The sequence below is a fragment of the Corvus brachyrhynchos genome, unplaced genomic scaffold, assembly GCF_000691975.1.
Source record: "Corvus brachyrhynchos isolate BGI_N302 unplaced genomic scaffold, ASM69197v1 scaffold234, whole genome shotgun sequence".
Taxonomy (NCBI): Eukaryota; Metazoa; Chordata; class Aves; order Passeriformes; family Corvidae; genus Corvus; species Corvus brachyrhynchos.
In genome coordinates, this window is record NW_008237423.1 from 744,099 (window position 1) to 757,292 (window position 13,194).

Sequence of the window (13,194 nt, forward strand, 5' to 3'; positions counted from 1 at the left end):
ACAAAATTTAAATAAATAGTAAAAAGAGGGCATGGATGAAAGGCATGTAACACTAATCACGGTGGATTAGGTGGTACTTTGCAAATCTTGCACTTACAAGGAACCCATTATAATGTCACAAGAAGAAAACAGTGTTTCTAGAGGAAGTATTCACAAACAGATGAAATCCTTAAATACAACAAATACAGTCATCTCAACAACATCCTTGTTGATAATAAAAGATAGAAGATAAAAAACATAAATATATAGAGAGAGATAAAATGCCCTATAGGGTTTCGTATGAAATACGCAGTGGTCTTTAACTTCAGTAGGACATGCATACTGAAGAAACTGCCAGAAAATAAACACCTTCAAATATTCCTTTTAAATATGCGTATGAACACTTCCACAGCAAGCAAAATGGAGGCACAAAGCAGTCAAAGAAATAACTTGGTTGACTGGCTGACCTAGGAATATGCAGTTCAATGCTGCCTATTCTCACGTGATCCAGATTCTATCCAGGTAACACCAGCTGGCTGTTCTATGGTTCCCAAGATAATACTTGAGCAGTCTCACCTCAATTCTTAGTAGCTGATTACTGAACAAGAAACATCATCCCAGACGCACACACTCTCCCATATCCTCCTGCCCCCCTCCCCATTGTTCAGCAAAAAGAACAGAATTAGCCTGAGTGGAAAACTCTTCACCTCTTTCAAATCTAGAATCATGTATTGTATTCTATTACCAAGTTCTTTAATACTGGTAAATGAAAGACCACAAAGTTAGTTGCACAATAAGGCAATGTGAGTTTATCAGTATGTAAACATGGATTTTGACTCCTGCTAAAATTGTTCTGAGCAAAGTTTCTCATATAGATGACCAAAGAATAATTGCTTTACTTCATGGTGTTTTCAGCACTTCAGAACTTCCTTCTCTCTTTACAAAAAAACCTATCCACCTCTATATCGAAAGCAAAGGATTCTTTTCTTGAAAGGTAAGAGTAACAGGCACTTGTCACAGTTACTACAAGTTCGAATGTGGAAGATACTGGTTCAATTTTCAAGTCTGTCCACACTCATCCCTATAGCCCAAAAGCACTTGCACCAAAGAAACCTTTGAGTTTTTTTCTTGTATTTCATACAAACTTTTCCACATACCTCCATCTTTATGCATACCAGGAAAAAAATATCACCTGGCCAGAAAAAATTGACTTATGAATTGCTTCTTAGTTTAACTACTACCATTTGTGCAAAGCAAGTTTTATTCTCTTCAGTTATACATTTACATCCCATACATTAGTAAATACATATGAACAAATGGATAATTTAGTTTATTTAAAGTAATCTAGAATTGGTATATACAAAGATGTGTATAAGATGCTCCAACTGATTTACCTACCTTGTGCACACATTCAAAGTTAAATGGTTTTTATCGTCTCTATCATCCTTTACATCAACATTCAAGTCAAAGGCTTCTTGATTTTGGACAGATCTGAGCCTCTGATCGGTGTGTTTTGTGTTGTACACAACATTGAGCTGTGGATTTCAAGTACAGATGTGAGGTGACATGTAAAGCAAATCAGAGTGTTTAAAAGACTAAGTTGCTAACAGTATAACACCAGAGGAGTGTTCAGATGAGAAAACACATGTGGACTCAAATCTGAGTCTGACAGTCAGACTCAAGTCTGACAGCTGCACATCAGTTCCATAGGAATTCTGTGAAAAAAATATCCTTTTTGAACACTTCAAAATGCAGCAGAACCAATGAATTAGCAGGACACAACTGAGGCAAACACAAGGGAGATGGAGGCCAACCAACAATTTTCTCCCTAGTAGCTGTCTGCTGGTTTATAGTGAGTTACTTCCTGACAGCGCGAAAAAGGATGAATAAAACCAGGTTAAAAGAGAGGCTGTATATAAAAGCAGAGCAAGAGCAAATACATAGTGTATGTACAGAATATGTCATCGGTCTTCATGTCACTGCATTCACACACTCAAACCAGACAAGGAATAGCACGTTACTCCAAACTCAGAATACCACAGCCTTCTTACAGTTAAATAGTTTCATCATTTGGTTCATCTGTACAAATAAAACTACAGATTTGGTCTATCTAAAGGACAGAGCTCTCAGCCTCTGTTTAGAGACAAGGATGCGCAGAACAGTGTTAAATGCTTTGTACAGGTCCAAACAGATATGGGTTGTTCCGCTCCCCGCCTCTGCCAATACTGTAACCCTGTCGTGGAAGGCAAAAAAAATTTGTCAGGCACAGTTGGCCATTAGTGAAGCCATGTCAGCTGTCACAAATCACCTCTTCAGTTTCTATGTGCTTTAGCATAGTTTCCAGGAGGATCTACTCCATGATCTTGCCAGGCACCAATGCAAGACTCACCGGCCTGTAGTTTCTGGGGTCTTAATTTTTTCCCCTCTTTAAAAATGGGTCTTGTATTTCCCCTTTTCCAGTCAGTGAGAACTTCACCAGATTGTCATGACAACAATCATTATCATTCCCTCAGTCATCCAGATAAAACACATAGCATGGTGAGAGGGTTCTTCTTTGATTTTAGTAGAAAAGTAAGTAGAAAGAGGCAAAAATCCCCTTGCAAGACCCCAACATGCATTTTGCTTGGCTAAAGAAAAGGGAATGAAGAGTGCTTCTGAAAAATCACAGTCCTTCTACAGTGGTTTCAGGCAGCAAACGGAAAACTGTCAATCCAAATTTAAAGGCATGATAGAGGCTTGTCCCAAGTTATAGGTTAGCTAGTCAATTATAGGTCTGTGCAAACAGAGAAGTCTTTAATTTCTGATTTTTGCTTTTGCTGCCATCTCTCTCACTTCTTGATACAAAAACTATGCTCCTTCTTTCAATCTCTACACATACTTCCCATTGCCCTGTCCAACGCTGCTGAATTTAGCACGTTGTGTGAGTGTAGAGCCAATTCTGTACAGGCACTCAGGGCGACTGTGAAGATTTATCACGTACAACTGCTCCACAGGAGAAGGCAGTACCAAGGATGAAACCAACCTAGAAAGCCTGCCAGTTAAAGGCATGCAAAAAGCAGTGCCTCAACAATCTGTCATCATAGAAACAAAACAGTTTTAACTTTTGCCAGAAAAAGCTAATGAATGAGAATTTACTGCCAAGGCAGGATGTTCTGAAACCACATACTGAACAGGTCAATCAGCTAGTATTTTCATGGAGTAAGTTATTGCTGTTATGGTCTGAATTTCTTTTCCCGATTTCTCCTGACAATGAAGGAAAATGTTTTCACAACACAGAGTTTAATTAAAGCCTTCTTTTATATACACACTCACTTTGAGGACAGAAGGCTATTATACAGAAACTCACATTAAATTAACAAAATGACCAACTGCATTCCTTAACTTTTAAAACACAACTGCCAAAGCTAAAGGCAGAACTGGTCCAGTCTTGTGAATAGTGCAACCAGTTCTGGTGAGAGACCCAAGGAGAGAAAATTAAAAGCTAGTGATGCTTATAATAGTAGCTGACACTATCAGCTACCCTACACTTCTAAAAATATGGTACATTTATAGTGCCCTAATCAATGCCTATCCTTCTTCAACTAGCAGCATAAATGAGCTTGACTGAGGATGTGAATTCAATGAAAACATCTCCAATATTTTTTGTCCCTCTTTGAGTACTTAACATCCATTCAAATGGTAATGCAGAAATAAGTGTGCATTTCATCATGTACCTATTACAGCACCATCACACTAAATAACATTCAGTTCCCTGCATAAGCCTAGTAAAAATGCACTGAGTGGAAAAAATGGTCAGTGCTTCCAGTAATGAGTAACAGGGGATTCCGAGGGTTTTTCCTCACTCCCTCTCTACATCTGATCAGGAGATCAAGGAAATCTTGTTCACCTATCCACAGGTGGGTAGATACAGTATGGGTAGGGGTTCCCATACCCACCCTTGTTTGAGCCTGTCCACCCTCCCCTAGTTGGTAGTTCTGGATTTCAGCAGCATTCTCCTTCCTTCCAAGAAGGCATGGGCCCATGCCAATTATTTTAGTCATGCGTCAAGAACAGTTCACAGTCATTCTAGACAGCAGAGAGGTGTTTCTTTCAAGATTTTCAGCAGGCCTGCTAGGGAAGATTGCTTTTTTGACTCCTTTCTCTAGAGCCTCTCTCATAATACCCCAACCCATCCTCTCCTCTCTCTTGCAGAGTCAGTGTCTTAGGTCACCCATGGTATATACTCACATAATGGAGAGATGAGCTAGGAAACTTGGTTGACAGCAGGACCAAAAAGCTGTAAATAAATGTCTGCATTTGCAATCGTAATATCCAAAAATAAATACATTTCATGAGATCCTGAAGGATCAGGACTGAATGCACTGCCAACTTGCACACACAGACAGTGAGATTTCACCAAAAAAAAAAAAAAAAAAAGGTTTTTCCTAAGAATCCATTCTGTTGGGAAAGCAGACGTTTCCATTAATGGATTTAATCTTGTGTTGTGTGATATTTAAATGAATTACTGTTTTGACATGCTACATTTGGCAAGGAGGTCAAATCCCAGAACAGTGATTCTTACCACTGTACTCTGGCAGGCCCAATACAATGAAACACAGCTGAAGAAATGTGATTGCAATGTCATATGCTATCTGATTTATTAAATCTGATCCAGACCTAGCTTACGTCTGGGAAAAAGAGAAATCTCATTCAATGTCCTCAGTGCTCTTTCTTTTAGAATACCAGACCTGGCAAAGAAAGCAGAAGGAAAGAACTGATCTCAGCAAAGACAAGGTTTTGGAGGAACTACTCCAGGGTGTGAAGTGCACTATTCTGAATCAAGTCACAGCATCTATGACTCAAAGCTTCAGGAAAAGAGGTGACAGCACAGTGACCTAAATGAACAAGGTTCGTTAGCCTTGGTTCCTGAACAGCAGTTCTTTGTGAGCACACTTCCACGTTCATGCAACAAACCGGGAACTTAAACTCTGATGCTATACACCCCCAGGGAGTGCTCCCACCACAGTCAACTGGCTATTCTTGGTGGAAGACTTCTGCCCAGTCTTCACCAGACATGCTGGTTTGAATGTAAAATTTTCCTGCTGGAAATAACGTAATTGGAACCAAGGTGTTTTCAAAAAAGGTATGAAATTTCAATGTATCAGTGTCTTCCAGCAAGAAACAATTTGCTGTGAAGTTTTTGATCAGCTCACCTGACAAATTAGCTGACTTAGTATTAGGGAGTAGTTCTCAACAATTATTAGGGTTAAGTAGTCTTAACTGTTCTGGAGCTCCACTTTGTTACATTCCACACACGCACACTGAAACCATAGATGTGGTAACGCAGTCCTGCTGAGATGTTCATTCCTATCTTGGCCTACAAACCTAAATCTAAATCATCCTCTGAAACTTTTGAACTTCGCTGTAAACTTCATTTGTACTTCTGGGAATTAATAAACATGGGTTGTGATTTATGGCATTGTGTGTTTTGCAGACTGGTGGTGAATGAATGAGGTGTATGTCCAGCTGCTGTTCACTGCTGAAAGGCACCTGTGAAAAGACTTCTTTGAAAAGGTCTTTATCCCAAAGATAAAGATATTTACCAACCATCATCAGGCATTTTTTGCTTCCCAGATGCATAAGAACACTAAAGTGAAGGACAGATTGGATGGAACTTGAGATGGAATCTGACCTGGCATAAAACATGGAGACAATTAAAGGTGGCCTTAGATCAGTTTTCTCAAGTATGACTAGGAGTCCAGTAGGAACTCTGGTTTTGTGACACAGCCGGCAACTTTAAGTTTGCACTTTGAATAAAATGAGTCTCTCATGCTCAGAGACTAGTATTTCTGCATTATTTGTAGCTTTTCAAAGGCCTTCTCTTTCACCTGTGTGGTTCCAACCCATTATCATGGAGAGGGCACCAGGGAAGTGAGATCCACTGCTGGCCATATCAAGTTAGATCCAACACTGTTTTCTTCTGATATGGTATTTCTCCTTCCACTCTCGGCCACGCCCTCACTTTTGGTCGATGCTAAGTGTCTGTTATTATTTGTAGTTTGCAGGATCCCTTGACTGTTTTTCATGCTATTTCAGAACACTGTAAAAATTGCTAGAGAACCTGGCTGTAATAATCTCTTATTTCTAGTTTTTCTTGCATTCTATTTCAATAAAAGGAAAACTCTTATAACTAGCAGTGCAATCTTGTTCTCTACTGATCTGTGCTCTATTATGGTTTACCACAGGTTCTCAATGTGGCATTTCTGCCAAGTCCACACACCTCTTTTACTCTGAAATCTGTGCCTGCCAGCGTACCACTGCAGTCCCCTGTCTTGCAAATGGACATTGCAGTTCCGCAGGAGGAGAGGATTGCTTTGATACAGCTTTGGCACATGGAAGTGCCCCAAAACTGTCAGTCATCCAGCATTACTTAAAAGGCCAGACCACTTGTCAGAATAATAACGTGAATATGTCCATATTTCATTCACAGTATTCCTCAATTAGTAAACTGCTTTGCTACTGTTTTAAGACATTTTGGAAGACTGTTCCTATTAACATGTTCTATAAAGCTTCCAAAATACACTTTCCTTGCAGAAAGCATATTTCTAGCAAGAATACCTACCTGATTGCCTGCATTGCCTACCTGAAAAACAGCAAATCCCATTCCCTCCGCTGACACTGTAATTGTCATTTGTTGTGCAGGGGGAATCTGGAAGAAAGATGAGTAAACCAGTATTTTCAAAGTACTTTCGGTCAGGAGACTTTACAAAAGTATTCCTCACTTTTTACAGTACCTCCTTGGCCTGAAGCAGGAAACGGTTTCGAGTATCAATTGAGAATGTTTCTGGCACTTCCAAAGAAGGGGCTGTCACTGTTATATCCATTTCTGTTTTGCTTGCTGCAGTGAGAGCTGCAAATAGACTCAAGGCTTGTAGAGCCACCACTGTGTCCTGTTGAGAGAAAGAAACCCTTCAGTATTGAAAAGAAGCAGCTGGCACAGCACACAGACCATGCCTTGGGGAGCTTGTAGTTCCTGCAGAGACCCATTTGTTGATTATGCTGGAGTCTTCATGCAGCCATCTCCACATCTCTGGATTCCCCTGGCAGGAAGGTCCCAGCACAGAAGAGAGATAGCAACACAAGGCAAGAAGTTAGCTACAGTGGAAATGGAAAATGAGGTGGGACCCAGCTAAGGAAGTTTTCCTCTTGTGCAAGGTACCTGGAACACCTGACAAGCTGAAAAACACAAGAGTCAAGATTACACACCACACCAACCATGGAGAAAAACACAGAGGAAAGTAACGATACTGCTACTTCCTAGATTTATTTAGTGACTATGCATTAAATATTCAGTACTGCAGAGGAGTTGTTCAGGGTGTGTTCATCATTGACAAGCTACAGGTCTGAAAAATTATTAACATTTATTTTAAAAAAAGGCTGAAATTAATTTTATCAGACACTCAACAACAATTTCAAAGGGTTTCAGCCCAGTTTACACTCTGTACTTGATCCAAAGGTTTTGTGCAATTGTTTAACCACTGCAAAATATACTTACAAACACACTGGCATATATGTATCTAAAATTCTTTTTTTTCACCTTTGTGCGTGATTGTAGGCTTAGCTCTCCAGGTTTTGAACACAAGAGGTGGAGTTTGAGCATTTGGTCCAGCACAGTTTAGGGAATGAGAATTTTAACATCCACTATTTTCTGGGAACAAATACAGTAATTAAATTAATGTCTCTAATCTTCTCAGGGATTTTTGCTGTTCATGCAGTTCATTTTGCACTTACTTTTAACCAGTCAGAGTGAAGAAATTGGCCTTTCAGGCTTGACATACAGATACTTGATTTACTATTAGGCCACTTCTAGTAACAAAATTCTAACATAACAGGAATTCATTCCCTACAACATGGTGACGGTACCATACCTTAAGGGGCCAGCATGTGCTGACTTTTTACTCTAGCAGGTAACAAACCCACTCTCCTTCCCATGCCACATCCTTGTGTGAGATGACCTGCTTCACTGATTTCTTAAAATCCAGAAAGATCAGCTGATTAGCAACTGCAAATTCCCAGTAAACTGCACCATGTATACAGATTATGGTGAATTACCACACCCTAACTCATAAAGCATCACATATGCAACGTAATACTTTCCTCCTTATTGTTCAACAATATATTAAGTTTCTTATGTAATAAACTCTTTTAAAGCAATCTTAGAAGTTAACTAAAAAACTATGGAGTCATTTCCACAAATTAAAAAAGGCATCTAGGAAGACACTGGAGTAATTTTGAGATCAAAACAGTTTAGACTATGGAAGAACAAAATGATTAAGTTAATTTCTTAATTTTACCCTCAAGGGTAAATGATATGTTGCTAGATTTTCAAACTTTTACGTAAAATAGGTTTCTGAACAATAAGATTTTGTTAACTCATTTAGTGCTTCAATCAACTTCTCCAAAAAATAAGCAAGAATTAACACATTAGGAAAGCACTAATAACTCAGGGGAACCCACCTGGTTCTTAAATTGCATTTTACTCAGAACATATTTCTCTCAGATTAATACTAACCAACATCTGAAAATAATGAAGGATAGCCTGTACACCTTGGTACCAAGCAGCATTTTACTGTGACCAGCATTTGCAGTTAATTTAAAAGCTAGTTTAAACCAGTGCAATCCAAAGTACTATCTAATTTTTTTGGATGCCAGCACAACTTATAAGATGTGGCTTTAATAACATGGAAACCTCCTGGAGATAGTGAAGATCTTCCAAATTTCACGGCCCATCAAAAATCTATGCAATAATAAGGACAAAGTACATTATTAAGTTAAGACCAACTGCCAACAGAGGGATTAGGTTAGGCTGTTCTTCTAAAACCTACTCCCCTTAGTTAAACGCTAAGTTAATAGCCTTTCAGGAGTTTGAGGACCCGCACATGGTAAGAATAAAAAGAGGTTTCTCTCCTTGGAAAGAAAGTAAGCATAGATGTTTCATCATACTTATTTCAAAAATATGTTTAATTACTTTTCCATGGGCATCACTATTTCTTCTTAATTTGTTTTGTTATTAATACGTTATGTAAAGAAGGTCTCCCTCTAATTCTCTTTTTTATTAGACTTGCCAAAAATACTAAAACTGGCAGTCCAGGACTAAGATGCCAATAACGCAGGCTTGTACGTAACCAAGGTAGCTACAGCAAAACAAAACTCAGTAATTACTATGTAAAAAATGGTCCTTTTTTTTTTTATTTTTAAATATACACTGCTCGTTTAGAAAGTATAGCAAAACCCCTTAAGACAAGATATTACCTGAGTAGATGAAAATCCCCCAAGGTGATTTCTTTGATGACTTAGCCATTTCATAATAGGGATCCCCTCAGCTAATCTGTCTTGATGAAAGTGAGAGAGCAGAGCGTAGGCTGCAAGTTCAATATCAATGGACCGTGGCTGCCATGAGTCAGAAATTTCAAAAGCAGGTGTTACCCAGAAACGAAATTCTCCTATAAAAAGAACCAATAATAACCTCAGATCCACAGACTGAAGTCTTTGGATTTCTGGGAAAGTCTTAGGGGAAACCTCTTCATTAATGCTTACACGTGGGCCCTAGCAAGGATCTATGAAATCAAAGTTTAGGCATGTGTTCCATGAAGGACTGACTTAAGTACTTCCTTAGCAATGTTTGACTCTAGATACAAAAAAAGCTGGAGTCCAAACAGTCACTCAATTGATTTCAGTGAACTTTACATTGATCCTTTCCTTGTCAGCCTGAAGTGCTCACATAAAAGAGCCCTTGTGAAAAGGCCACCTTGTTACAGTGCTCCTTTCTCTCAGGACTAGAGAAGGCACCTCAGGCAGCACAGCTGCTCACTAGACTCATTCTTGAGTGGATCCTTCCCAAAAAAATGACTTCTCGTCCCAGAAGTGACTGTCCAAAAGGCCTAATTCAGTAAACATAGAGGGACACTCAAGAGGCTCCGTTGCTAGGCTACAACATGAATTCCTCTGGATTTTTCAAGAGGACAGTTACTATTTTGAGCCAAAAACTTCCATTTCTTATACTCCATATGGTCTGTTCCTCCCCCAAATTAGGAAGAAGAATTCAGCTGTGCTAAACTTGAAAGACATTAAACATACTGAGATGACAGGTCCTCAGGGAAAGTGCAACAGACCTCTGTATTGCCTTACAGAAGTCCAACACTTCACCTCTTCATTCTAATACTCATTAGCCCCCAACACCCTCCTGATCTCTCCAAAGTACACTGAAATAGTTAACTTCATCCATCTACCCCTCTTTAACCATGCTGATCTTATGAGTGTGCATAACAAAATAGGAAAACTGACAAGTCGTTCTTCAACAGCATCACAGTACTCCTATCAGGAACACTGAGACTGAAAGCACAAGCTTTCTTGTGAATCGTCATTCATTTATGGACATTTCTCATTTAGGCTGTCTTAGAACTTCTTAGCTAATTCTCTATATCATACTCAGAACAGATCTGAATTCTGAATATACAGCTGTAGATATATGATAGGCATTTTTCAATTTGACAAAAATCTGTCTGTACAACTGAGTAAGATACTTGTGCAGTACCTTGGTGTTCTGCTCTCTGGTTCAGCATATTCAGTGCTTCCTTTGCTTTTGTACTTTTTGCCCAGGACAATGCATATGTCACAAGTGCCAATGTGTAATTATCTGAAATGCCTTCACCTAATTTATCTTCTAGAAAGTTTGTAGCAGTCTTGATGGCATAAGCATGCTGGAAATGAAGATAATATTGAAGAATATACAGTGAATAAAATAGATCTTGGAATAGTAAATGTAAAAGAAAAATTCATATAGAACCAGAAAAATTATGACCAAAAAATAATGAGAAATCTCTTTCAGAGTCACAGACACGAACCTCAAAGGCAAGCCTTTTGATCTGGCACTGTCTTTTATGAAAATGAGTAATTTCAATTAAATCAACTGGAATTACTTAACATCTTTAAGACTAGTTTCCCCCAAGAAATTTCTTTGCAAGTTCTTGGACTAAAGTCATGACAATATTCTTGCTAACAGAAACTGCCTTTAGATTTTGCAAATACAAAATTGAAGGGCTTAACGCAACTTTGCATTGTTTTGAATAGTTAAGGGATGTTCAACAAAATGAGGTTAAATTTTGCCTGTGTTCAAATATCCCTCTATTTCTTTAAAGTACCAAGTGTTTGCCATGTACTATGAAAATTTATGAAGCATTCCTGTAACTACGAATCATACTTATGAATTCCAATACCTGTTTATCTGGGAACCCTAGGAGGGATGACATGATGTAAGCTGTGAGAGTAATTGGATTACTGGTGCCTCCTTGAAGATCACTGTGTAACACTTTCCCAGGCTCCTGGAACTCCCCATTTAATTTCTGATGACGGACAATCCATTTAGCTGTATCCATGAGTACATCCTCGTCAATATCTAAGAATGGACGAGCTTGAAGGAAACATCTCAATACAAAAGCTGATAACCTTGGGGAAAAGATTCATCAGGTAAGTCAAAATTAGCCAGGCATTACAGCTTCCTCTGTTTCAGATGATGTAAGAATACTGTAAAGCATAAGGTGTTCTACACACCCCTCCCAAGCAGAGTAAAATGAATGCCTCACCCAGATAAGCAAGTAGACTAAACTTAATCCACCAAAAAATGAAGATATATCCTTGTTCCTGAAGATCACCCCTTCTCCAGCTGCTGTGCTTCAGAAATAAATACAGAGTATAGATTCTAAGTCTGCCAGCACATGTATATCTTTATTCAAAGGTTGCTCTCCTGCCTTCTGCTGCTAGACAGAAGTTATAGTTTACAAAGTAATGCAGTTATGAGTGTGATGTTAATTACCACCACTATCCCTGTAATGACATCCTTGAAACAACCTTTGTTGTTTTATTATTAATAATCCCAAATTATCTCTCGACTCCGTCTTTCCAAATGTGCATTCAGGTAACTTGTCACTGAACTATTTAAGTACTAGAGTTGCCAGTACTGGCAAATCCTGCTAATATCAATGAAAGATGCCCACTGACTCCAGAAGAAAGTCTCTTTCAGTGGCACAGTAACTGGGATGGTTCTAAGCAAAGACAGAAGCATGTACTGGAACACATAAGTACATCTAAAGTGAGCAAGGGTTAGCTGAACAAAGTGGTGGAACCTGTCTCTGTTATCTATCTGGCTTCCACAACTATGCTCTGTATGCTTCCTGGAGTGAAACACAGCACTGTAAAGATTTTTTCAGCTGTGTTTATAGTCTCAATAAAAGGAAATGTGAGAGAGGCAAGTAGAACAAAATTTTTACCACCAGTAACTCTGCTCACCCCCTACAAAATGTCTCAGTCAGTCTTCAGCCTCCAGTACAGAGAGAACTGAAAATCTGCTTGAAGCAGGGATGATCACATAGCCCTAAATGGTTTCAGTCAAGTGCAAGAATAACTAATTCAATTGTTATTCTTCATTCTTTTGAGGAAAGCAACAGCAAAAACTTTCAGACTAAACTATTTCCCTGGTGAAAATAATTCATCTTTTTTTTTTTTTTTTTTTTTTGCAAAATTAAAAAGCCTCGCCCTAATAATGGCTTTGACAATATGTTATCCAGCAAGAAAGACCTTAGAGTTGGCCTAAACACCTAATGAAAACCAGGCAGAAGGCAAATACAGCTGGAAACTTTTACCAGCTTCACAAAAACTTTTCAGATGCAGGGAAAATATCTAAAATACTAAAATTCCACAATGATTCTGGCAGAACTACTCACCATGTGCTCCCAGAGGGATCTTCATTTCCAAAGGCACTAAAAGAGCCATCATCCCTCTGGAAAAGCAGCTCTCTTTGGTAGCCTGAAGTGGAAAAGTAGAGACAGGTATTGAACACATTCCTCTCATGCGGGTTCCAGCACAAACTGGAACTGAAACTGATGATATGAAATAAGGCACTTTCTAAGACTGAGAAGGGCAGAACTGAAGCTTCTATTTCTTAAAACACCTCACAAATATGCAGGAACACACAAGACCATGCAGAAGATGATGAGGAAGCAGGCAGCAGTAACACAAAGGATCCATCTACAAAAGGAGAACCAGAAACTCCTGCTGCTGCTCATCAGCCACTCAAGCAGTGCAGAGATGTGCCCCCAGACACCCGGGGTTCCAGGACCAGAGCAGTGAGAGTAGAGCAGAGATGCAGCTATAGTTCAGTGCTTTCATCACTTTGGGGAT

The 13,194-nt window shown here is 39.0% G+C and overlaps 1 protein-coding gene across 2 annotated transcripts in view; it reads right to left on the reverse strand.

Annotated features, from left to right (window-relative positions):
• CD109 (CD109 molecule) overlaps positions 1-13,194 on the reverse strand; it is a 51,516-nt gene that overhangs the window by 9,388 nt on the left and 28,934 nt on the right. Inside the window, exons 20-26 of one of the 2 annotated variants that reach the window (XM_017731075.1) lie at positions 12,738-12,819; positions 11,235-11,463; positions 10,553-10,718; positions 9,271-9,461; positions 6,753-6,908; positions 6,602-6,667; positions 1,378-1,514 (exon numbers count right to left, since the gene is read on the reverse strand). In XM_017731075.1, coding sequence (XP_017586564.1) covers positions 1,378-1,514; positions 6,602-6,667; positions 6,753-6,908; positions 9,271-9,461; positions 10,553-10,718; positions 11,235-11,463; positions 12,738-12,819 — 1,027 coding nt within the window. The remainder of the gene's footprint in view (positions 1-1,377; positions 1,515-6,601; positions 6,668-6,752; positions 6,909-9,270; positions 9,462-10,552; positions 10,719-11,234; positions 11,464-12,737; positions 12,820-13,194) is intronic. The other variant, XM_017731076.1, reaches the window with a different exon arrangement.